General features: G+C 38.7%; 5 protein-coding genes across 7 annotated transcripts; 3 read left to right on the plus strand and 2 right to left on the minus strand.

Annotated features, from left to right (window-relative positions):
- The first annotated feature begins 1,592 nt into the window (after positions 1 to 1,592).
- Positions 1,593 to 6,069, plus strand: LOC106647740 (calcineurin subunit B type 2). 2 transcript variants are annotated; one of them, XM_014364260.2, is made up of 5 exons: positions 1,593 to 1,805; positions 2,167 to 2,215; positions 2,746 to 2,957; positions 3,045 to 3,254; positions 3,369 to 6,069. In XM_014364260.2, exons 1-5 carry the CDS (start codon positions 1,803 to 1,805, stop codon positions 3,414 to 3,416), a joined length of 522 nt encoding a protein of 173 aa, XP_014219746.1. In that variant the 5' UTR covers positions 1,593 to 1,802; the 3' UTR covers positions 3,417 to 6,069. The 2 variants fall into 2 exon arrangements, with proteins under 2 accessions (XP_014219746.1, XP_014219748.1); XM_014364262.2 differs by having other exon boundaries at positions 1,596 to 1,805; positions 2,167 to 2,206.
- A 264-nt stretch (positions 6,070 to 6,333) lies between these two features.
- On the minus strand, positions 6,334 to 15,813 carry LOC106646489 (uncharacterized). Its single transcript, XM_089594694.1, has 6 exons — positions 15,604 to 15,813; positions 12,861 to 13,219; positions 11,644 to 12,176; positions 11,237 to 11,571; positions 6,814 to 6,984; positions 6,334 to 6,708 (listed from the first exon to the last, which is right to left on the minus strand). Exons 1-6 carry the CDS (start codon positions 15,811 to 15,813, stop codon positions 6,601 to 6,603), a joined length of 1,716 nt encoding a protein of 571 aa, XP_089450820.1. The 3' UTR covers positions 6,334 to 6,600.
- Positions 7,609 to 10,739, plus strand: LOC106647774 (Protein phosphatase 4 regulatory subunit 2-related protein). Its single transcript, XM_014364304.3, has 2 exons — positions 7,609 to 8,048; positions 8,143 to 10,739. The coding sequence occupies exon 2, from the start codon at positions 8,171 to 8,173 to the stop codon at positions 10,028 to 10,030; it is 1,860 nt and encodes a 619-aa protein (XP_014219790.2). The 5' UTR covers positions 7,609 to 8,048; positions 8,143 to 8,170; the 3' UTR covers positions 10,031 to 10,739.
- A 978-nt stretch (positions 15,814 to 16,791) lies between the features above and the next one.
- On the minus strand, positions 16,792 to 19,271 carry LOC106647821 (ATP-binding cassette sub-family B member 10, mitochondrial). 2 transcript variants are annotated; one of them, XM_089594693.1, is made up of 5 exons: positions 19,027 to 19,271; positions 18,627 to 18,948; positions 18,315 to 18,536; positions 17,137 to 18,245; positions 16,792 to 17,073 (listed from the first exon to the last, which is right to left on the minus strand). In XM_089594693.1, exons 2-5 carry the CDS (start codon positions 18,913 to 18,915, stop codon positions 16,813 to 16,815), a joined length of 1,881 nt encoding a protein of 626 aa, XP_089450819.1. In that variant the 5' UTR covers positions 18,916 to 18,948; positions 19,027 to 19,271; the 3' UTR covers positions 16,792 to 16,812. The 2 variants fall into 2 exon arrangements, with proteins under 2 accessions (XP_089450819.1, XP_014219848.1); XM_014364362.2 differs by having other exon boundaries at positions 18,315 to 18,948.
- Positions 19,272 to 19,408: 137 nt separating this feature from the next.
- Alg9 (alpha-1,2-mannosyltransferase Alg9) lies at positions 19,409 to 22,280 on the plus strand. The gene is made up of 12 exons (XM_014364363.2): positions 19,409 to 19,647; positions 19,719 to 19,869; positions 19,933 to 20,138; positions 20,214 to 20,327; positions 20,397 to 20,507; positions 20,581 to 20,863; positions 20,932 to 21,048; positions 21,111 to 21,327; positions 21,395 to 21,536; positions 21,601 to 21,730; positions 21,802 to 21,932; positions 22,021 to 22,280. Exons 1-12 carry the CDS (start codon positions 19,565 to 19,567, stop codon positions 22,139 to 22,141), a joined length of 1,806 nt encoding a protein of 601 aa, XP_014219849.2. The 5' UTR covers positions 19,409 to 19,564; the 3' UTR covers positions 22,142 to 22,280.
- Positions 22,281 to 23,275: the final 995 nt, after the last annotated feature.

A 23,275-nucleotide genomic window follows, 5' to 3' on the forward strand; every position in this document is an offset into this window, starting at 1 on the left:
TTGACCAAAAAATAGTAAAAAGTAATTTTCAATCCAATTGGTCGGGTAGGAAACTTCTGATTTGCAAAAAAGACAAACCTTACGATGTGGGAAGGTTTGATATTTTTTATTTAAAGCCCCAATGGGATATATTTTCTAATTATAAAGAGGAGAAAAATGAAGTTATTTATCTCAATGACTCAGGAGTTGATTTCAATGATCTTGATGATTTAGATGATGTTATAGATACTGTTGAGGTCGACGATGTGATAAAATCAATCCAAAACAACTTAGAAAATAGTCCTGACAAATCTACTTTTTCAAAACAATCTCCATTTCAAAGTCAAGAGAGTGTTCCTAATGAATCAAGAGTACCTCTAACCAGTCAAATGAATTATATACCCGATGAAGCATTGCTTACATCTGCAGATAATTGTATTCCTTCTAACCAGGTATCTGTTCAAAGTACGTCTAATACAATTAGACCACATAGAAATTCTCTTGTGAAAAAGGTACGTCAAGAAATCATTTGTAGTAATTTATTACCATTACCTAATTTAAAGAGTCACCAAAATATCCTAAAACAAAATGAAACAACAGTGCAAGAAGATCAAGGAGGTTTTACGCACAATAATTTAGTATCAATGCCTAGAATAATTGAGACTGCTCACATACAATACGCTTTGAGACCAAAAGTAATCGACATGCGTCGATTGCAGAAAATTATGTGGAGAAACGTGAAAACTTTACAAAATGACGATGAATTTGTAGAGCAGAAAAATTTAAGTTATATTTATTCTAAAATTAAGCATGAATTGAAATTTCCCTTGAGCCCAGCATTGGCATTTATTTCAATGCTACACTTAGCAAATATAAAAAAATTTTTTATCAAGAACTCTGAAGACATTTCTGACATAACGATGTGAAATTGATAGTAAGAATGAATTGACTGTGCAAAAAATTTTTTAATAACTTTTTTGATGCACTGGAAATGTTTTTAAATTCATCAAATCTAATCTAATATTTTATCGTTTTTCATTTTTCTAATGAAAAAATTTTATTATCGATCAAAATGTATAAAAATCTATACAAGTTTTCTTGATATTGATAGTTCTTAACATAAGGGTTTAAAAATAGTGTAATCTCTAATTATTTAAGATTCGTTGTAAAGTTTGTATTTATAACATTTGTTGAACAAACGTTTTAATGCATGTTGAGAAATTTTGTAAAAATCTTTTCAAGACACTTTTCTCATTCAACAGATGCTTTAAAACGTTGTCATACATCATAAAAACATTGTAAATGTTCTCTTATTTAATGTAATTTTAGCTAAATAAACATATCATTGGTGATAAAGTAATTTTAATAAAATATTCCGAATTTCTACAATCGACTGAGAAAAAATAACTGTAGTAAGACTTAAAAAAAATAACGAGTATACATTGATCATTTAAATTACTTCCATTGAAAGAACAAGTTTTTCTTTTTCTTTTAAACTAAATTTGAACCAACTTGACCGGACTAAGGTACACGCACATAGTGACTAGTGAGTAAAATGACAATATGCACACAAACACAAGCCGCGGGGTTCAGTTCAGGGATAGCGGAATCGCACCAATCGCACCTGCGCTGCTGGCTCGTAATACACGAGCCTCGTATTATCATTATCGTCGTCGTGGTCGTCGTCGCACACACATCTCTTCCTTGCTCTTCTCTGTCGGTGTGTCCCCATCAAACCAGATCAAAAGCGCAGTGGTGCAGTTGTCTTCAAGGAATAGTTCCATTGATCTCTGACGCAGTAAACGAAGCTCCAAATCGTCGCAATGGTAAGCTTGACTTCTATTTCACAATTTTGGAGCTGCTAAGGTGAAACAGAAATAAATAGAAAAATACTTGAAACAAAAGTGGGAGAGAAGGAACAGCAGAGGGAACGCGCAAGCACCTCGTCTGCAACCCACGGGGAAATCGATTTTTTTCTCCTCGCGTTCTCTAGCACGCATTGCTGCGTGCCTGTCCTCGACCCTCTGGTGCTGCTGGTGTTCCCTCCCCTGGGAGAGCTTTCGTCTCTCACTCTCTGTCTCCGTCTCTTGTACTTTATTGTTCGTTTTTCATTATTTTCTGCATCTTAGCATTATTTTTCCTGTTCACAATACATATGATGAGTAACACTTTGTTTATGTTTTGCAGGGAAATGAGAACTCACTGGCCATGGAGCTTTGCTCTAATTGTAAGTCCTGTATGTTCATTTTTTTCTTTTAAGTGTTGTATTTAATTAGATATAAACTACCCATAATGTCCGACCTTCACGAAAAAAATTAAACACTTTTTAATGATTGAACACAATTTGAGATTAATGTGAGACTAGTTGTTTTTTTGTTTTTTTTTTCTCTCTCTCTTTGTTACTTATTAGCCAGATGTTTTGGAATTGCAAGAATTACTCAATGCTGTATGCTTGCTTTTCGTTGAAATTCAATATAAATGTTATCAGCTCTATTGATTGAATTTTGCAAGTTTTTTTTCCAAGTGCAGAGCAGCTCTATAACGTTTCTGTTTAAGCTGCTTGCACATATGAAGTTAAATATCTTGTGAAGGCGTTCACTTAAATTATGAATTATAAATTTGTCTCAAACGCATTAACATGAATTATTATGAAATATATTTTGCGAAGGTTTTTTTTTTTTTTATTGTGCCCCATTGAAAATTTATAAGTTACTGTTACAAAGGAGTGCCTTACTGAATAAAATAAGGCATTTTAATTATTTACAGTCGATGCAGACGAAATAAGAAGGTTGGGCAAAAGATTCAGGAAACTGGATCTAGATAATAGTGGTGCTCTCAGTATTGATGAGTTCATGACTTTACCAGAGTTGCAACAAAATCCTTTAGTACAACGTGTCATAGACATATTTGATGCAGATGGAAATGGAGAGGTAGATTTTAAAGAATTCATCCAAGGTGTATCTCAATTCAGCGTCAAGGTGAGGCCACAAACTCGATAAAACATTTATCTTAAAATATTATCTTCCTATCACTTTAGAAAATAATACATTATTTATGTATTACAGGGTGATAAGGAGAGCAAACTGCGGTTCGCCTTCCGAATATACGATATGGACAATGATGGTTTTATTAGTAATGGTGAATTGTTCCAAGTACTAAAAATGATGGTAGGAAACAACTTGAAGGACACTCAGCTACAACAAATAGTCGACAAAACTATATTATTTGCTGACAAAGATGAGGATGGCAAGATTAGTTTTGAAGAATTCTGTTCGGTGAGTTTTCTTACTTTAGTGTCTATCAATAAACATAAGCAATACATTCAGTGCATCATTGACTTTTTGACTGTGAAAACTGAGTTGATACAAAAAAATTTTTTTTTTTTTTAGGTTGTCGGTAATACCGACATTCACAAGAAAATGGTGGTTGACGTTTAAGTAATCGAAAAAGCGCGTAAACACTCAAAGTACTAATAATCGCGATGATTCGATTGGGTATTATCATAAAAATGAAGAAGTACTTTCTTTCTAAATCCCTTACAATTTTGTCTTTGTATGAATATTTATACATTTGCTAAACTAATGCATATCGTAACTTGAGAAAGAGAAAAGATCAAATCGCATCTGCGAGATTATAGAGGTCAACTCCATTTAACACACAAAAAGAGATCTTTGAGGAAAAAAAGTCAACTCAGGTTAAATTAGCGAATTAAATAGAAACAGATTGTTTAAAGCATGATGACTTATTACATAAGGTAATTTTTGCATCTTTATTTTCCTCAAATATCCAAGTTGACCTTTTTGTAACTCAATTATTTAACTTGCGGGTTAAATCGAGTTGGTATGTTTTTTATAGCAGAGGCAAAATCTTCCCTTCTCCTCAGGAGACGATTTATGAAACTGTACTTGCCTCTGGACGCATATCTTCTTGCCAAATACCTTACTTTTGTACTCGTGATTTCCTGATGGATATTAAATGTGCAATATTATTGAGTACTTTATAATCGTGTGCCTATTATACCAAAGTATATTTCTGAGTTGAAAAAAAAAAAAATCATGTCTTTAAAATGTACTGCTTTAATCTATTTGGTGTGCAATTGATTTTAATACATTAGCTTAAAAATTTGTTTGCATTAAAATTTTGTAATATTGAAATATGATAATACCCAAAATTTTAAATTGTATTTATAACTGAAAAATAAATCTATTTAAAAAATAGGACGAGAAGAGTACGAGTTGAAAAAAAGAAAAAAAATTATAAATATAAAAATTAAGTGATTGTCATCTTTCATAAATATAAAAGAATTTCCATTTTTATGAGAATTATATAAATATATATATTACATCATTATACCGTCGCTACGATTTTACTCATGGTAGCGTAAATTATCATTATTTGTATGTGTATAATGATCTCTTCTTGTCCCTTTATATGCTAGAGTATTTCGTTAAAAACAAATCCAACAAAACTATTAAAATTATTAAGATAATCTTTAAGCACTTTCTGCTCGAATCAGTCACTTCTACCTCTACAGGGTTTCGTTATAGCCCTTATGTACCTTAACTTATTGTTACCTGCGAGAATACACTTGTAATTTATATACATATAGTAAATAATGAAAGATAAAGGTGATAAAAGCGTTGCAAGCCAGTAAAAACTTTTTTTGTAAAAACATCGGTAGTTTATGTCGATTTAGCTGATGGAAAATGAGATTCAAAGAAATATTTAAAAGTGTATAGAGCGACAGAGTTGTCGGAAAACTACGCGCTAAAAGTCTTAGATTTTTTTCTACAATGTGCTGTATACTTGGGTTCTAGAACTTTAATTTTTAAAAAATTTTAATTTGCCCATGTTATTTATAAATTAATTGTAATTGATGAATTTAAAATCAAATAGAAGATTGTGCTGTTTTATATTAACAAAAAATTTTAATAACAATTTTCACGTGAAAATTTTTTACAACCACGATAAAAAAAGTATGATTGAGGTGTTGCAAAAAGTTTTCTAATTCACAAAAAAAAACTGATATTTTAAACATAAAATAAAAAGATTAACTTGCAACGCTAGTTATACGACATGTTACACATCGAAAAAAAAGTTGTTCTGGATTTGCTTAGCCGTGCGCTGTAATAAAACTTGCCCAACTTTTAGAAGCTTTTATTCCTTCTTTTTTGTAACTTTGAAACTAATGATCTTCAATACTGAATCTTAATTTTTTTAATTACTATGAATAAAAATGGTAACTTTTTTTTAAGTTAATTTTGTTATAAATTACTGGTCATCGCACGTATGCTCCGTTATGAATTTTTTTCCCTCGAATGTAATACTGATTTAAAATGCCTTGTTATTTTTGTATTAATGTATATTTAAATAATTTATTGAATTTGTATCTATTTTTAACCGATGCACATAACAGCAGTTATTGTTTTGTGCTTTCACGTTCACGAATAAGGATCGTTGAGTCTTTTTTTTTTTTTTTTGTGCTTATCTCGGATTGTTTGGTGGATTCCCGAAACAGATCGCCGAATCACATGCCCATATGCTTACATACACGTGCTAACACGAACAGACATAAATGATATCAGCGTATTCGAATTGTTGTATCAAATGCCAGGATGTATAACACGAAAAAAAGCAATTATATGTAGTTGTACAAAACTGTATGTTGTGATCATGAATGCTCGCATGTAAAGTTATTTCCCTCAACAGCAGTTTCAAACACATGAAATACCTAGATCGAGAATAGTAAACAGCAAACAACGATGTAGTGAAACAAAACAAAAATTAAATCGATACAAAATGGAAATAAAAAAAAACACGCCTCTGTAAGTTAAGCGAGAGTGCGAGCGAGTGTTTGTTTGAATGTATGTTTTACCATATGTTTGTGCTAAAGACTGACACACATACATGAGTATAGGAACCTTGGCATCATCTTTCGAAGCGTCTTCAATCCACACTTGCCGCGGATCACAACTACGTATCGCATGGTCATTAAAAATTTCAAATTCACAATGATGATTCAATATTATGTATGTTACAAACAAGTATATGCATATGCTGATATTACAAGAATAAAAAAAAGTCTTATTCTACCGTTGTAACTATTTGTACATGTACATGTTACGTGGTCTCACTGAATGTTCAAAGTTGATTAAAAAAATGAAAAAAAAAAAAAATTATAATAATAAGTCACGAATCATATTGAAAAGAATCTCTTATACCTAAATAAAATATTTGAAAAAAAGACCTAAATCTCTCTGTTTTCCAGCAATTTATACCGAGGAATGAAGTCTTTTTTAGACTCAGACATGTGAGAAACTACTAAACTGAAAAATCATACACTTTTGTGTCAATTTTTATTTTAAAAAATTTGATTCAATACATTCTAACATCTTTTTTATCTGTAAGTAAACAACATGAGTATTTAATGTATACAATCGCTTACGTAAACTGTTTACACCTCTCCCCTCTCTCTCGACGTTCATTGAAGTAAATATTTTTTATTTTTTTTTATTTTGCAACACTGCAGCAATACATCCTATCAGGTACAGCAGTCGCCCCATTGGCTAGACGTTAAAACCATACAAAAAATAATCAAAATTGTAATCTCCCTGTAAAAAATTAAGAGCTCCGGTTCTTCAACTCGCTGCGCAAAATTTTGCCGGACGCATTTCTCGGTATGGCTTCGATAAACGAGACACCACCAGCCAGTTTTTTGTACGGTGCCACCTGAAAATATGGTTTTTTCATGTATACGTCTTTTACATTATTTGACATACGCACCAAAAAAAAAAGGTTTATATATTTTACTGGTATAATTATGCCTATGCATACCTTTGGCGTGATAAAGACCTGCACTTGATCGGCGGTGATGTCGAAGCCTGGTTTCCGCACCACGTACGCCTTGGGAAGCTCACCAGCTACGGGATCTGCGACGCCGATCACGGCTGCGTCCGCGACTCCCGGTATCTCCAGTATCAACGACTCCAGCTCCGTTGGCGAGACCTTTTTTTTTGACATAATTATCATTACTATTATTACCTAATGTGTATTATCATATTGGTACCTATATGCATCGTAATTTTTCTTCAACACAACTTAATTGGCTTCAATTTGATCAACCAGTAAATAAAAAAATACATGCATACAATGGTACAAGGTGTATGCCGGAGAATTTTAACAAGTTTTTCATGTATTGACCATGTATTGCATTAACAAATCGTCAAACTATTGCAGCGCTCACCTATGTATCATATTTATGGTACTTTTTATCGTAATTACAAAATAAGGCAACATAAACATAATATGTATTCCACGCGTACTCGCGTTTTATTGATTTATTCTTTTATGAGCCTTATAATGTGTATTTAGAATTTTTCATCGAAAAGTTTTGCCAAGTACAGGTATAATTGTTTATGGTTTGTAAAAAAAGAGTGAGGAAAATAATATTTTAAAAAAGTAACAAATCTTGAGAAATCGAGAACGGTGCAATTAAATTTCGCGCAAAAATTTTGGAGCCCAAGTCTGTAGCGCCACTCGCGGTTGTTATCCGTACTATAAAAAATGTGTGTAGCGCGCGAGAGGGGGGTTAAAGCGGGGAGAAGAGAGAGAGAGAGAAATACACACATAACCTCTCGTACATAGTAATCGGGGATCGGGCGATCGGGCAGATAAATTGAGAAAGTGTGTTCCTTTTACTCTTCGATTCTGTTTTCGGCAAGGTAAGTACCTGAAGGCCGAAAGAAAAAAGGAGGAAATCAGATCAGCGATCGGTGGCTTGCTCACGCGTGTTCAGACCTGTAACAACACACGTACTTGCTCGTACGCAAGTGTATTAATTACGTTGGCTTAAAATTTCCTCTCTGCCTCTGCCACCGAAACTACGGGGCAATAAATACTTGAAATATCACATGCGGAGCGTATCTATATTTACAACGGTCTCTACTTAGTCTCTCTATTACTTCTATTACCTAGTGCTCAAAAGTAAACATAAATATATAAACTCGGTAAAGGCCAGCAACAGCCAGTGGCAGCTCGTGTCTCTGTTAGACATTTGCGCAATTTTTTCTGTAAGTATGCAATTTTTCGAGCATCATTATCATCAGGATTTTTCATTTCATATGTGTAAAAATTGTTGCATTACTCAAATATACACTCATGCAGGTGCACAGCGATAACCTTAACGAGCGAGATGATGGATAATCCGGAGGACGTGCTCCAAGCACTGGATGAGTTTCAGAAGATGAAGCCCTCGGAGATACCCAAGGTACTGGAGGAATATCTCACGTGGGTGGCCAAGACGGGTGAGCCAGTTTACCAGTGGAGTCTCATCAAGACGCTCTTCAGGGAAAAGCTACTCAGGGTTATGAACGAGTTTTGCGAAAGCGGTAACCCCAGCCTTCTTGGCCCACCACTGCCAAATGTTGAGCCATTCAACTACGAAAACATGAAGGGCAGCTTGCTCGAACGCTTGGAAAGCTTTTCCAATCCTCCTTTTACCGTCCAGCGCATATGCGAATTGCTCATTGCACCCAGAAGGGAGTACAATCGCATCGACAAATACATGAGGGCTGTTGAAAAAAACATATTAGTGGTATCCACGAGGGAGCCAGGAGCGTTTGGCAGGCGTAGCGAGAATGGAGACAGTTTGGTCAACGGATCTGTTGAGGATGAAACCTCTCACCATGGCCAGTCCTCCAATGACGTTGACATGGAAAACTGGGTCAAAGATTGTACCAGCGCGACACCGACTGCCATGCACACAGCACCCAATGAAGACATGGCAGTTGACAGTAGTGAGCTCAAGTCTTTTGAGAAACAAGAGAGAATAGAACAATTGTCAGTCATCGATGCCACAGCCTCCAGCTATGTTACATCTGCAGTTGATTTCCAAGTGGCAACGACCATACCTCCGCCGATTCCAACTCCAGAGGTTTCTGCGGTTGTACAAAATCTGGCAGTTATAAGTGGTGAAGCACCCGGCCTTGTAGACGTTGATGCCATCATGAACGAGGATACTAGCTCGCAACCTAGCCTGGAGCTAGAGAGCGATGAAAATGACAGCAATGACTCCAAGAAATTGCCAACTACTTTCCAGACTAAAGATTTTAAGCTGGATGAAAATAAATCATCAGACTCTGAATCGCAAGACAGCAAATCGGAAGATAGTGTTGAAAGCGTGGAGTGCAGCAAAGAAACTGAATTGATTCAGCCTACCTATACAGAACAAAAACCAGTGGATCAACAAGAAAGTGCACGTGAAGTGGAAGATGCAAGTAAAATCAATGCTTTAAGTGCTGTTGCTAGTGAACCTGAACAAGTTACTATGAAAATTGAACCACCGATTTGTGAGAAAAGTGAAGTTGATTCTAACGTGTGTGCAGATGGTTTTCAACTTGTAAATAACGTTGAAGTAAAACAAAACGATACAGAAGAGAAAGTAGAAGTTACTCCAATCTTGAAAGAGGAAAGTATGGATTCGGTTAAAGTTTTGATCGAGGAAAAAGTAGAAATCAAAGCTGAATCCGTCATTCAAGAAAACATACAAGTATTGACTGGTCCTCTTGAGGAACCCTCTGAAAAAACTTCAAACGAGACAAATATAGCAATCATAGAAGAACCTCCTTCAAAACCAATTGACTCTAATAGTTCAGTAGAACATCAAAGTACAGAACTGACAATACAAGAAGTTGTAGAGGACGAGGTGGAAGCAAAAACCATAGTTCCAGATCCAATTCCTTTTAACGAAGAGCCTAAAGAAACGAAAGTCGAAGAGCCTAGCGACGATGCAGTATCAGCTATTACAGAAGAATTGGTAACAGTCCCTGATACTGAACCACAAAGTGTCATAACCAACATTAACAACTGTTTGGTTGGATCTCAAGTAGCAGCTGTACCAAAAGAAGATAATCAAGTGGTCACGGCAAGCTGTGAAGAAACCGTTAGTATCAAAGAAACAGTAGAATCAATGGACGTCGATGATGGTTCGGTAGCAAGTGTACAGCCTGAAGAACCTATGGAACAAGATGTGACTGAGGCCATGAATAGTTAATACTAAAATGTTATTTTAAACAAATGGACTCTGGTTTTTTCTCACGAATTAATTTTCGTTACACAATGGTTGTCAAAGAAAAAGTGCTGTAAAAATGTGTGTTGGTAGTATCAAGGAGAAAATAACAAAACCACTACACGAACCGAATTTAGTAAATTTCACACCGTTGCGTAAATATTAACACAAAAATCCAACATTCTAACTTTTTTATCTTGTATTTTGATGCAATTTAATGATGTATAGCTTTTATTTATGACCTACCACTGTAACTATTGAATGAAATTAAAATCATGCACATATGATTTTTTTCTAAGCAGCACATCATTAAATTGTAACAACAACGGTACGGAATTTACAAGGTTGATTTTTCACGGTGGTTTTTCTGGTCGCTCTAGATTCAAATAGCTAATGTAAGTGATATTTGCTTGATGTTTCCTCTCAATGTGACGACGCCTTGAGCTGCACCAGGGATCAATTTTTTCAAGTTAACTTTATACACTTATCTTCCTACAGCAACAATTTGTTACAAAATCTCAAGTAGAAGTGAACCACTGCCTGTTTCAATGACGTCTTATGATGAATACAAAAACATGAGTATTTATAGAAAAAAAAAAAATTTTTTATCACACACAGTGGTTACGTTCTCTTTGCAACTTGAATTATGTTTTTAACTCTATAAGGTTGTTTCATAAAAAAAAAAAAATTTTTCTCTTACGTTTTTGCATAAAAAAAAAAAAAAAAAAAAAAAAAAAAAAAAAAAAAAAAATAATTATCACTAAAGAGAGAAAAATTAGACTTACAATTCAGTAATAAAGTAATAATAATGTAATCGCTAAAAGTAGGCAAGCAAAATGAATTAAATTTTTTTCGTCGAAAAAAAAAAAATAAATAAAAATAAATTGACGGAAAACTAAAAAATACAGTGTGAATGTGTCTTTTGAAAATGAGATTGAATTTTAAGACGAAAAGAAACAAAGAGAGGAGGAAAAAAGAATTCCAGGAAGATCTATGTGTAATTTTGCGAGCGAGCACAGTGATAACGTAATGTAATAATATATATATAATTGTAAACCAGTAAAATTTACGAATAGCTGTGTATAATTATTTTATAGGAAAATACACGGACATTACTAACAAAAGGATGAAAAAAAAAAAAAAAAGAATTGATTTCGTGATTTAGCGTCAAAGCCCCGAACCACCGCTCACCTGATTCCCTTTCACTTTGATCAGTTCCTTGGTGCGATCGACCACGTAAAAGTACTCGTCCTCGTCGTAATAGAAAACGTCCCCGGTGTGCAGCCACCCCTCGGAGTCAATGGTCTCGGTGGTCGCCTTCGCGTTGTTCCAGTAGCCCCTCATTACCTGGGGCCCTTTGATCCACAGCTCACCCGGCTCGTTCGGCCCGCAATCATCGCCCGTGTCCAAATCAACGATCCTCGCCCGAGTCGAGGGCAGTAGCTGGCCACAGGAGCCGTGCTTTGACTCCGATATCGTGTAAGGCGTGATGATCACTCCAGGACTCGTCTCCGTCATTCCATAGCCTACTCATGGATGAAAATTATTCTCATCGCATTTTCCACGCTCTCTACGACCTTGTTATCATACCACCGCACCTTGACAAACGCAGCAGTCGGTGCGACCGATCTTCCGGTAAAAGTTGTCGATGAGGCCCCGCTTGAGCGGAGCAGCCCCGCAGAAGACGTCCCGAACGTTGGCCAGGTGCTCACCGGCTGAGATCTCGGGACTAGTGGAGAGAAAGTGCATGAGGGACGGCACGGTGAACAGAGCACTGGGCTGGTACTCGGCCAGACAGGACACGTAGTCCTTTGGCAGGAATTTGGGAATCGTGATGACGTTCATGCCGATGTAGGTGAAATAGTTGAGGATACCGTTGAATCCGAAGATGTGGAAGAACGGGAGTATGGTGAAGATGTTGCGCTGATCGATCGTAGCGTCGCCGCCCTGGAGGAAACTCGGGTGGGAGAATTGAACGATGTTGTGGACCAAGTTCGAGTGAGTCAGCATCACGCCCTTGGGCAGGCCCGTCGTGCCCGAGCTGAAGGGCAGCACGGCCAAGCTGTGGGGATCGATGTCCGGGAGCTCGACGCCCCGCGACGGCTTCGCCAGGCTCTCCAGGGCTAGGATTCTGTGGAAAAAAAATCGTTTACGCGCGACTTTTATTCTTCTAGCGATTTTTCACGAGATCGGTATTTCTAACTGCATATAATTCAACGGGGACTCTCAATAAAGGATATACTTGACAAGTGTTACGGCTTAACATTTCGTTGATGGTCGTTTATAACAAATATGTTCACGAGTTGACCACCTTAATATATAGGTGTTCATAGGTGGTCGTATTTTAACACTTTCGGGAAAGTTAAAAATGAGTAATCGGAAGAAAAATCTATTTTTATCTTTACCGTTTAAGTTTGTTTTTTATTTGTAACAATTATCATTCGTAGATTACGATGTACCATCACTATTGAAAAATTTGTCATCTCTTTTATCACCTCACATCCAATTAGTCGATGATATATACCTACATAATATATTATAACGATAGAGTTTAATTTTAACGACGAATTGATATATGTATACTTTGGTTTATCCACAAAGAGAAGCTTTATGAATATAGTTTTTCTCTTTCCAAATACTAAGGACTTTTGTTGGCATGTTGATGAATTTATTGGCCTACATATACCTACTCCGGCGTTGTGCTGAAATAAAAATTCACGCACCACGAAATTTATGACGCGTCTTCGTCTCTGTAGTCGTTATTTCATAGAAAATATGTACATATACAATTAATGGTAAAAAGCATGGCCCTTACCTATCCTGGGGCTTGTCTTGGCCGCCAATGTTGATCGTGCAGTCGTAGCCGTCGAGCCGTTCGGCGAGCGTTTGGGCAACCCCGAGGAGCTGGGGTACGGTGACGATGCACCTGACAGCGACGTCGCGAAATTGTCGCGTCAGCTCGTCGACGGTGTGGAGCGGATTGGCAAAGGTGAGTACGAGGCCGGCCTGCAGTCCGGCGTGCACGGCGATCAGGTACTCGGGGATGTTGGGCAGCAGTAGGGCCATGCGCTCGCCCGGCCGGAGGCTAGTTTTAGTCAGCAGCGACTGGGCCCCCAGGTTGCTCAGGGCTCGCGCCGCGCCGAAGGTGTACGAGCGGCCCGTCACGCCGCAAGTCTGGGTGCGCGTGCAAAATAATACAATGCTTTCATTGGTGCAAATGATGCTCGACGCAAGTACTTTAATGGGATTTTTTTTTTTTTTTTTGTTTAATTGGGTACCGTTTTTTTCCACCGAGGATTTGTAGGGTCATTGGATCTTTTTTTTTTTTTTTTTTTCAAGGTCAGCCCTTCGGGTTTAATACAAAGTCTCGATACATTATGCTTGTGTTGATAGAGAAAAAAAAAAGAATTTGTCAAATATTTCAAGAAATGCTTTTGCACTTTTTCTAAATTTATCCTTTAAAAATCACAATTTTTTTATTCGTATTTTCTGGTACCACCGACATTATAAGTTTTAAAAATTATAATTAAGATTTCGTGATGTGGGGATAAAAAAACATGGCTATCCTCCGAGTTCAATATTTTTTTAACTGTAAATAATCTATTAAAATCGCCATGTCTCCGTAAATAATGCAGATATCGCGAAATGTATTCCGTGATCATCAAAATAAAAAAATTTTGCTTCAAACTGTGGGACTTTGGAAACGATTAAATATTTGCTTTCAACGATTTAATATCCTGCATATTAGCTCGTTATACCACAAAAAGCCCGATAAAAGTAATCAAAAATTTATTCGTATTATTTAAAGTAGAGCTTAAAAACGCGCGTGTGAAATAAATAAGCTAGTAAAACAATTGACATATAGCTTTAGACAATTTTTCTGCCGTTTCTCAATACCATTACCATTTAAGATTTAAATGAAACATGCTTAATGAGTCTTTACAAATTAAAAGATAAAACAATTTGGAAAAGATAACAAGTTTGTTTGTGATATATTTTTGAGACTTGGTCATTGTCGATTAGAAACTTTTTCTTTGTCTTTGGAACCTTTCAAGTATACGAAAATTCAGGGGCTTTGAAGCCAATCAGTTTAAAAACTATGATCTTTTATTACTCGGCAGTTAAATGTAAATTGAGAAAATATTCATAAAAATGAAAAGGATATGACTAAACGAGTGTTTATATTTCATAGCGACAAAAGTTAGTCAATTAGTAGTTACAGCTCAGTATTATTTAAAATCCTGCATATTATCGAGTCACAACTAAGTACTGGCCATATAATTCTGACAGTTTAAATTTATTGTAAATCGAAAGCCACAAAGTTTAGAGATGCTATAGATTAAAAAATTTACTTCCGCTTTACTGCTTTTTTACACTATATCAAAACGCGAATCCATTGAGCTTATCGGCGCTCTGCTTTTAACGGTAATATTTGTTATATGAAATGGTTTTTTTGGGCACAGAGTAACATGATGAATAAAAGTCTTTAATTTTTTATTTCATAATAATATGTACACATTTATTACAATCTTAAAAATACGTTTTGCGTGCGCACACGCGTACCTCTATTGCACAATTGCATATAAATATATTTACGAGTGTGTGTACATTTTTCAGACACTTATCACCCATGCAAATAACGAATAAAAATATAATTTGTTTCAATACATGTAACAGTGTTTCATCGTAGAATTTTTTCTCTCATTATTTACAAAAAAAAAAAAAAAAAAAAAAAATCACCTACAAAGCTTTCAGCTGCATTATTAAACAAAAACTTGATTATATTCACCAATAAACTGATGTACCGATTTAAAAAGTTACAACCAACTTTCACAACAATTACCAAAATCTGCCCACGAACCGCTACGATACTAACAAATAAACTATCGAGGAAGGAAAAAAATGATATATGACACTTGATGCCGTGCAGATCGAAAGAGAGAGAGAGAGAGAGAGTATCGTCCAACGCGCCCCCAATATTGCCGATTAAATCGCTAACAGTCAATCAACGAGCCCTAAAGAGGAGATGAAACAAAAAAATGGTTAAAATAAACAGACGTCTTGATCTTACTCGAGGAAATCATACGCGAATAATGTGTGTATGCATGTGCGATAGATTGTAGTAACGTCGATCGCGCATTGTAATGACCGTATCGCACATGCACAGCCTGCGTAAACGCGCCCGCGTTCGCATTAGCGACTAATTATTGCCTACAGCGAGCTCCAAAATAATTATGAAAAATACACGAGTTTTTAGAGAAAGAGAGAGAGGGATACGCTCATTTAACATCAGCGGCAGCACGAAAGCGTGTGGTTGTCGTGTTGTTGTGGTTGTCGAGGGAGAGACAATAGGGCTATATTAATTTTGTTTACTCTTCTTTCGCGCTCTCGTCGAGCAGTGATGTCACCACAACACGAGACGTATTATAATTATGATCCCTTGGGGTGCAGTAAAAAAAAAAAAAAAAATACGATGAGAAACCGAGCATGAGTTCGAAAACGAGTTCGAAAATGCATGATCAAGACATATTGAGATAGATTAGTGTAGTAGAGATTACCACGGCGGGCTTGTCTTTCCAATTTTCCGACTTTGACCAGACGAACTGGCTGAGCGTCTGGTTTGGCGCCTCGATTTCCCCATACCGACTTTCCAGTACACCAGTGTTGCCGCTGCTGCTGTAACTCGCGTAATTGGCAAAACTGATCGACCGTAGTGTTAAACCACTCGTCGCTCGTCTGCCCACGATTTTGCAGCACAACATCGACATGTCTACACGGGAAACGAAACAAGGCTTTCAAGTGCGACCGATAATGAAAGTTACACTTTTTACGCTTCTAGGAAATTTATTTATAAATCGGTCGACCGATCTGTACGAGGGGAAAAAAAAAAAAAAGATTTTTAAAACAAACTAAAAGATTTCCGCACAGTGGTCGTTCGAAAGGGGTGGTTGATCGCTGACCCTCGAGAGTCAGTTGACGGAGACACAACAGGTACGATATTACAAGAGAGACAGCGCAGAGACGCGGAACGAAACGTCAGTCGCTGCAAGTGTATATACACAGGAGCTAATGTTGTATGCATATAATATACGCCCGTCTAAGCTCGGAAGCCGACTGAGGAGACGAAACTGCGTAAATTTAAATAGTGACCTGCGTGATTCTCACTGGCTGGCTGGCTAGCGCGATATACAGCCGTGAGTGAAAGTGTGAGTACACACGAATATACTACAAACGGATGACGCTCCACGTGCCTTTTTTTCACTCTCTCTCTCTCTCTCGCCACTCACCATCCCTCTCTTTCGATTTTTCGTTTTATCAATGCAAATTCCAACCATGTCAGAGATAAGCGAGTAACTTGATAGAATTGGCTTTGAAGTTCAAGGCTGGGATCATAGGTTTACTCTCTCCTCCCTTCGTCAATGCAGGGAACACGTGCGCGCAGTGAAATCTGGGGTTTTGCGACTCGAGCGGAGGAAAATATTTATAAAAATTATTGGGTCCGTCAAGTAGATTATATAAAAATATAATGAAACGCGCGTATTTTTTTTTTTTTTCTTGGGCCTTCAAAAATATTCACCGCTAGTGCTGCCTTTCCTCCGTTAAACGTGTTCTTTTCGTTTCGTGAAGGAGCCTCGTACAAAAATCTCTTTCTCTCTCTTTCTTTCGACCGCATCGTATCGCACAATGACACAATAATTGCTTATCTCGACGTTTCGTTTCTTCGTCTAGTAGTCGTAGACACTCCGTTTCACGCAGCAGGGCAAGCTTCACCCGAAAGTCTGGTACTTGACGAGCTTCCGAAAGAGGCCATCCGGCAGAGCCATCAGCTCCTCGTAGGTGCCGCTCTCCACCACCCTTCCACCGTCCAGGGCGGCTATCTTGTCCGCGTTGCGTATCGTGCTGAGCCGGTGGGCTATCGTAAGGACGGTGCGGCCCTTTGTAGCCCGCTCTAGAGCCTCTTGCACTAGCTTCTCGGACTCGGAGTCCAGGGCGCTCGTCGCCTCGTCCAGTATCAGGATCTTCGGATTCTGCGAAACAAGTCGTACAATTTTCAGACAAGGGAATCGAAAATAACGTCAAGTATAATTTACCTTGATGAGAGCGCGCGCGATAGCGACCCGCTGGCGCTGGCCTCCACTGAGAGTGATTCCCCGCTCGCCCACGTGAGTGTCCAGGCCGTTGGGCATCTTCTCGACAAACTCCAGGACGTTGGCTTGCCTGGCTGCTCGCAGCACGTCCTCCTCCGTCGCGTCGGTGCTGCCGTACGTTATGTTTTCCCTGATGGTGCCGTTGAAGAGGACCGGTTCCTGAGCAACGAAGCCAAACTGCCGCTTTGCCCAGCGTGGCTCCAGCTCTCGTAGGTCGTGGCCGTCCAGCAGCACCGAGCCACCGACAGGGTCGTACAGCCTTAGGAGCAAGCAGGCCACCGTTGACTTCCCGGAGCCGGAGGGCCCGACGACCGCGGTCATCGAGTTTCTCGGAATTTGGAGGTTGAAGTCCCTCAGGATCATCGAGTCGCTTCTCGCTGGGTACGCAAAGTCGACGCCCTTGAAGACAATGTCTCCCGAGAGTTCTGCCTTTGGGATCCGGCCGCCTTCGATCGGTATGCTCGGCTGGCGGTCTATCAACTCGAACAGCCGCGTACTGGCGCCGAGGGCTTTGTTCAGCTCGGAGTAGAAGCTCGACAGCCCACCCATGGATATACCCACGTAGGCGGCGTAGAGGAGAAACGCGCTGAGGTTGCCGACGGTTATCGTCGAGTCGGAGAGCATCGAGCCGCCGTAGTAGAGCACCGAGAGTATTATCGCGTTGCCCGAGAGCCCCGTCAGTCCGTAGAACGAGCCACGGTAGAAGCTCTCCTTGTAGCACAGTTTTAGCAGGTCCTTCAGCTTATTGCCGTAGGTCTCGATTTCGTTGAGCTCCTGGGCAAAGGCCTTTACCGTCCTTATATTGCTGATCTTCTCCTCCGCGGTCGTGTTTAGTACGGCGAGGCTGTTTTGCACGTCTTTCGAGATTTTCTTGACAAACCTGCCGTAGAGAATGGCCATTCCTGCCACTGGAGGCACGACCGAGAGGCCCACCAATGCCAATTGCGGAGACACGTAGAACATCATCGAAATCCCGGCTGTCGTCATAATGCCAGATCTCAGACCGTCGGATATGTTGCTCGTGACCGCCGAACTCACGAGCTGCGCGTCACCTGTTTCATAAAATTTAATTATTTTCTAATTACGTGTACGGTTCAACTGTTGCTTTTATGGTGTCTTACCTGACAGTCTCCCGACCAATTCTCCAGTGCTGACGGTATCGAACATGGCGGTCTCCTGACTCAAAATAGCGGCGTACGCCTTTTTCCTCAGGGCCTGAGTGATCTTGTGTCCCGTCGTTGACATGAGATACACTCGGGCAAAGTTGCACAATCCACCAAACACAAAAACTCCGAGCAGCACGAGACAAACATTACTCAAATTGTCCCTTGTCTTGTCCTGGTCTTTGGTGTAAATAATGTCTATGATTTTACCAAGGCAGAATGGTACAGCCATAGTAACTGTAGAGGATATGATTAAAAATGTAATGGCACCTAGAAGTCTCCACTTTTCCGGCGCTGCCAGTAAAAGCAATCTGCGGAGCTCTTTGTTTTTAACTTTTTTAAAACCACCAGCCTGTTTGCTGGCCTCTATCACTCTGGTCTTGAAGGCATCTGAGGTGAATTTCTTCAAGTGCTTGAGGTTCAGCAATTTTCTCCTCGAAAGCTGAGACGATTGTAAAACGTATGTCCGAGCGTAACACTTGGAAAGTGAGTTGTTATACAAGTTACTCGGTCTCATGTGCAGAAAAGTGCCTGCCCTTATAAACCTGCACAACATCATCGTTACTTATTTACAATATTGACAGTTATACTCCTGAAAAAAGGGCAATAAAAAAATTAAAAGATATACAAACAACGTAAAATGAAACGTAAGCGTACACGACAAACTTACCTTGTCGATGGAAAATGCTGCTTGTCACGCCACAATCATCAAAACCATTACAATATCGACTAGTTCAGCCATCCTAATCAAAAGTTATTTCTCATGACATCTCTCTCATCAGCTGTTACATCAAAAACAACTATCGATGAGGAACCATTGCATCTCACCTTATTAGATACGTCGGGTGATTAAGCAGTTTCTTATTATGATTTAAATCTTTCGTAATTTTCGCATAATTTTCTACTACATAATTAAGTATACTTGTACGAGTGAGCAGCGCAACATGCAATCGCATATGTTTTTGCTCGTATTCTATATCGTCTGCTCCGGTTGGTTGCGTGTGGGGGTGGAGACCCAACTTTCCTGACGGAGTGCGTCTGCTACTGCTGCATGCAGCGTGTTGTTGTGGACGAAATCAAAACAACCTATCGGCTGTCGCTGATGACTCAAATGTAAAGATTGAAAGTATACTCGATACATTGCCCTTGGAATATTTTTAGGATATTCATAATTTATGTTGAAATCAGCGCGATTTTGAATTAATCATATGGCAGCCAAACAACGTCAACGCAATGCTGCAGGTTTTAAAAAGGATCCCAAACAACACAACAGCAGCAAGAATCTTTCCAAGTGAGCATCATTTACTTAATAGATGATTTTTCCTTACATCGATACAAGTTCTAATTACCTTTGTAATTTAGGTCGTCGAATGAAAAGCAGGTGGAAGATAACATGGGGTTGATCTATCCTGGAGGAGATATGGCCTTCAAACTCCTGCTGTCAGCTAGATTTTGCTCTGCCATTTGGAGCCACATAACTGACTGTGACGAAACCTACAATTTTTGGGAACCAGTTAGTCGTCTGTTGAAACATTTAAGTGTTTAATTATATACAAAATTATATTTTTTCTTTTAGAGTCATTTTCTCCTCTATGGAAGTGGCCAACAGACTTGGGAATATAGTCCACATTATGCTCTACGATCTTACACCTATTTGCTGATACACATGGTGCCTGCCAAGCTTTATTCCTTCATATTCGAGCCCAATCCCGCTCATGTTTTTTATTTCGTGCGGTGCTTATTATCACTAGGCTGTGCTCTTTCAGAGGTCTACTTTTACAAGTAAAGCTATTGATTACCCATCTTACTTGTTATTGGAACTATACGTAGAACTAATTTTTTATTTGCTATTTTCAGAAATGTGTGCCGTGAATTTGGTATTCACATTGCAAGACTGACACTCGCATTTCTCATATTTAGTTCTGGAATGTTTATTTCTAGTGCTGCGTTTTTACCGTCATCGTTTTCAATGTAAATTGTACAATTTTATCATTACCAGATGTTTAAAAAACGAGAAATTTTATTCATAGAATTGATCAGGTATTTCAGTACTGTTGCCATAGCTGCTTGGTACGGACGAAAGTATGAGCTTGCTATTTTCGCCACGGCAATCTCGAGTCTACTTGGCTGGCCTTTTGCGGCACTTCTCGGGTATTTTGACTTATAATACGTACATACGCTTCATGTCTAACTCAAAAATAACTATAAATTTTTTCGCTTACAGGGTGCCCATTGCAATCGAAATGCTAGTACAGAAGCAAAAGTTGTTAATGTTTTTCAAGTGGGCCATCATCTCGGCCATAGTAATACTGTTGCCAATGATATGGATAGACTCGATTTATTATGGAAAACTAGTTGTCGCACCGCTTAACATCGTTTTGTACAATGTTTTCTCCTCTACTGGTCCAAATCTTTACGGAACTGAACCTTTTAGTTACTATTTAGTCAATGGATTTCTTAACTTCAATTTTGTTTTCATCGCTGCTCTATTTACTCCTGTAGTGCTGGTAATTTATTCTTTTTTTTTATACGTTCTAATGTATACATTTTACAATTGTATTTTTTTCCATTTCAGATTTTAGGATGGGCATTCATCCCTGCAAAGCCACGGCATCATTCATGCTTGCCATACTGGTACTCATTAGCACCCCTATACGTCTGGATGTTGGTTTTCTTCTTGCAACCGCACAAGGTTCGTTATTACGAACTTATTCGTGGTGAATTCGATAAAAAATACTCTGCTTTATTTTGCAGGAGGAGCGTTTTTTGTTCCCCGTTTATCCTCTAATTTGCTTAAACGGGGCCATTACCGTTGACACTGTACAAAAGCTTTATTTTTTCGTTAAAACTAATCTGTGGGATAAAGTCAAAGTATCTAGTCATTATTTACAATACACGACCCACATAACGGTCACTGCGATCGTTGTCTGTGGATTTTTTGGACTATCGAGATCCATTAATTTGTACCTTGGTAACAGAGAGAAAAACCATAAACTCTACTTTTCACTCGAATTTTCGTAATTCATTACAAATTTCAGCGTACCACGCGCCAATGGAAGTCATGATGGACGCGAATAAGTTGTGGTCCGATAATCTGGTAGCCAAAGACATAAACGTCAATTTTTGCGTTGGCAAGGAATGGCATCGTTTTCCAAGCAGTTTTTTCTTTCCATCAAACAAGTAAGTAATCCAACCAAGCTACGATTTTTCGCAATCTTTCGAATACCCTGTGCCATTTTTTCAGCTGGAAGCTGCAATATTTGAAAACGGAATTCAAAGGCCAACTCCCTCAGCCGTTTTTAAACCACGAAAATGCCACAAGCATAATACAGCCGAATTTCAATGACATGAATCGAGAAGAACCAAGCCGATACGTAAGTATCTGAATCCTTTTTGGGAAAATAAATAAGTACGTTGGATAAATAAAAGACGTTCAAAATTTCAGATCGACGTTGCGAATTGTCATTTTCTGTTGGACTTGGATAACGGCAAGGAAACGCCATCAGAGCCCAACTACTCCCGCCAATCGAACCGATTCAACATCGTCAAGTCTTCTAAATTCCTGTTGAGCTCCGAGTGAGTAGCAAACGAACAAATCGCGTAAATACCAATTTTTTTTTCCACCTTATAACGTGACAATTAAATTCGAAACATTTCGTTGCAGATCCCATCCGTTGTTCCGAGCCTTTTACTTTCCATTTGGATCAAGCGAATTCTGCTCGTACGGAAACTACAATCTACTGCAAAATGCGTCATTCAAGTTGTCAAACAAACAAAAAAGTTGATACTATCTTTGAACGAAAATTTCAGTTAACAGTCAATCACGCATACCTGTATACATGTACATGTGTAAGGGACATGTAAAAAGCACACGCGATGTTTCACGCATTGGAACGATGTTTACTCGTTTTTCTGTTATTTGAAAAGAAAAAAAAAAAAAAAAAAAAAAAACCACAATACATTTTTCAATGAAAAGTATCAATTGCTCGTGCTTTGTTTATTTCGAAAAAGAAAATTGATTCCCCATCACGTATGGCGTTGGACTTGCGGGGGTAAGATTTAAATTACAAATGCGGTGTTACAAGCGCGTTGTTCCACAGAGGAGACAAAGTCGCTGTTGCACAAAGCGGAAAAGAATAAGGGCCATTAAAAGCCGGGGAAAAAATAGGTGCGCCGCCACGCACTGCGGAGAGTGTGTCCGAGAGAGCGCGGGGGCGTGAAGAGCGAAAGAATAGCGCGCGGCTATACAGCCATGGGGTAATGACGAGAGGGGGGGAGAGGAAGTATAGAAACAGATTACTAAACTGTCATGTATATATGTACATATAGTCGCAGGGAAACAAGATTATATACAGGCGATCTCCGTTTTGGGTATTATACATGCGCGTACTTGGATCATTCCGTCAAAACTGACCGGCTATTCCGCGCCCTACGCTTAAACGATTTCTCACGCGGTGCAAGCTGACAGAAATCGAATCGGGAATTGAATAATCTTCCACGGATTTGTTTTAAAAAGTTGAAAGCGCTCCAAAAAAAAATTGTGTGTCAAGGTTGGCCTGCGAGGATAGTTTTCCGCGGAATCGGTAATGATCGCTTGCCGGCATCACCTGTACACAAATGCAAAATACCGATTCCACCATCCATACGTATACCTGCGTATTATATACTATGCATGATCCGATCGCGGTTCCCTTCTCTTATTTTTCTCTCTCGTCACACACGGTCACCGTCACACACACTCTCGACTCTCGCGGGTCACACACACACACAGGTGTGGGTGTGCAGGTACACACAATGCACGTGTACATATACGCGCGCGTGTGTGTGTTTGTGTTCAGCTTAAGGCCCCGCGCTCTCTCAGGTGTTTGGGTGAACCCACTTTTTGGCCTTTAGTTCCCCACGAGCAGCTGAGCTGCGCG

The sequence above is a fragment of the Copidosoma floridanum genome, unplaced genomic scaffold (assembly GCF_036245765.1).
Source record: "Copidosoma floridanum isolate Cflo_tuat_1 unplaced genomic scaffold, Cflo_Japanese_pri ptg000021l, whole genome shotgun sequence".
NCBI lineage: Eukaryota > Metazoa > Arthropoda > Insecta > Hymenoptera > Encyrtidae > Copidosoma > Copidosoma floridanum.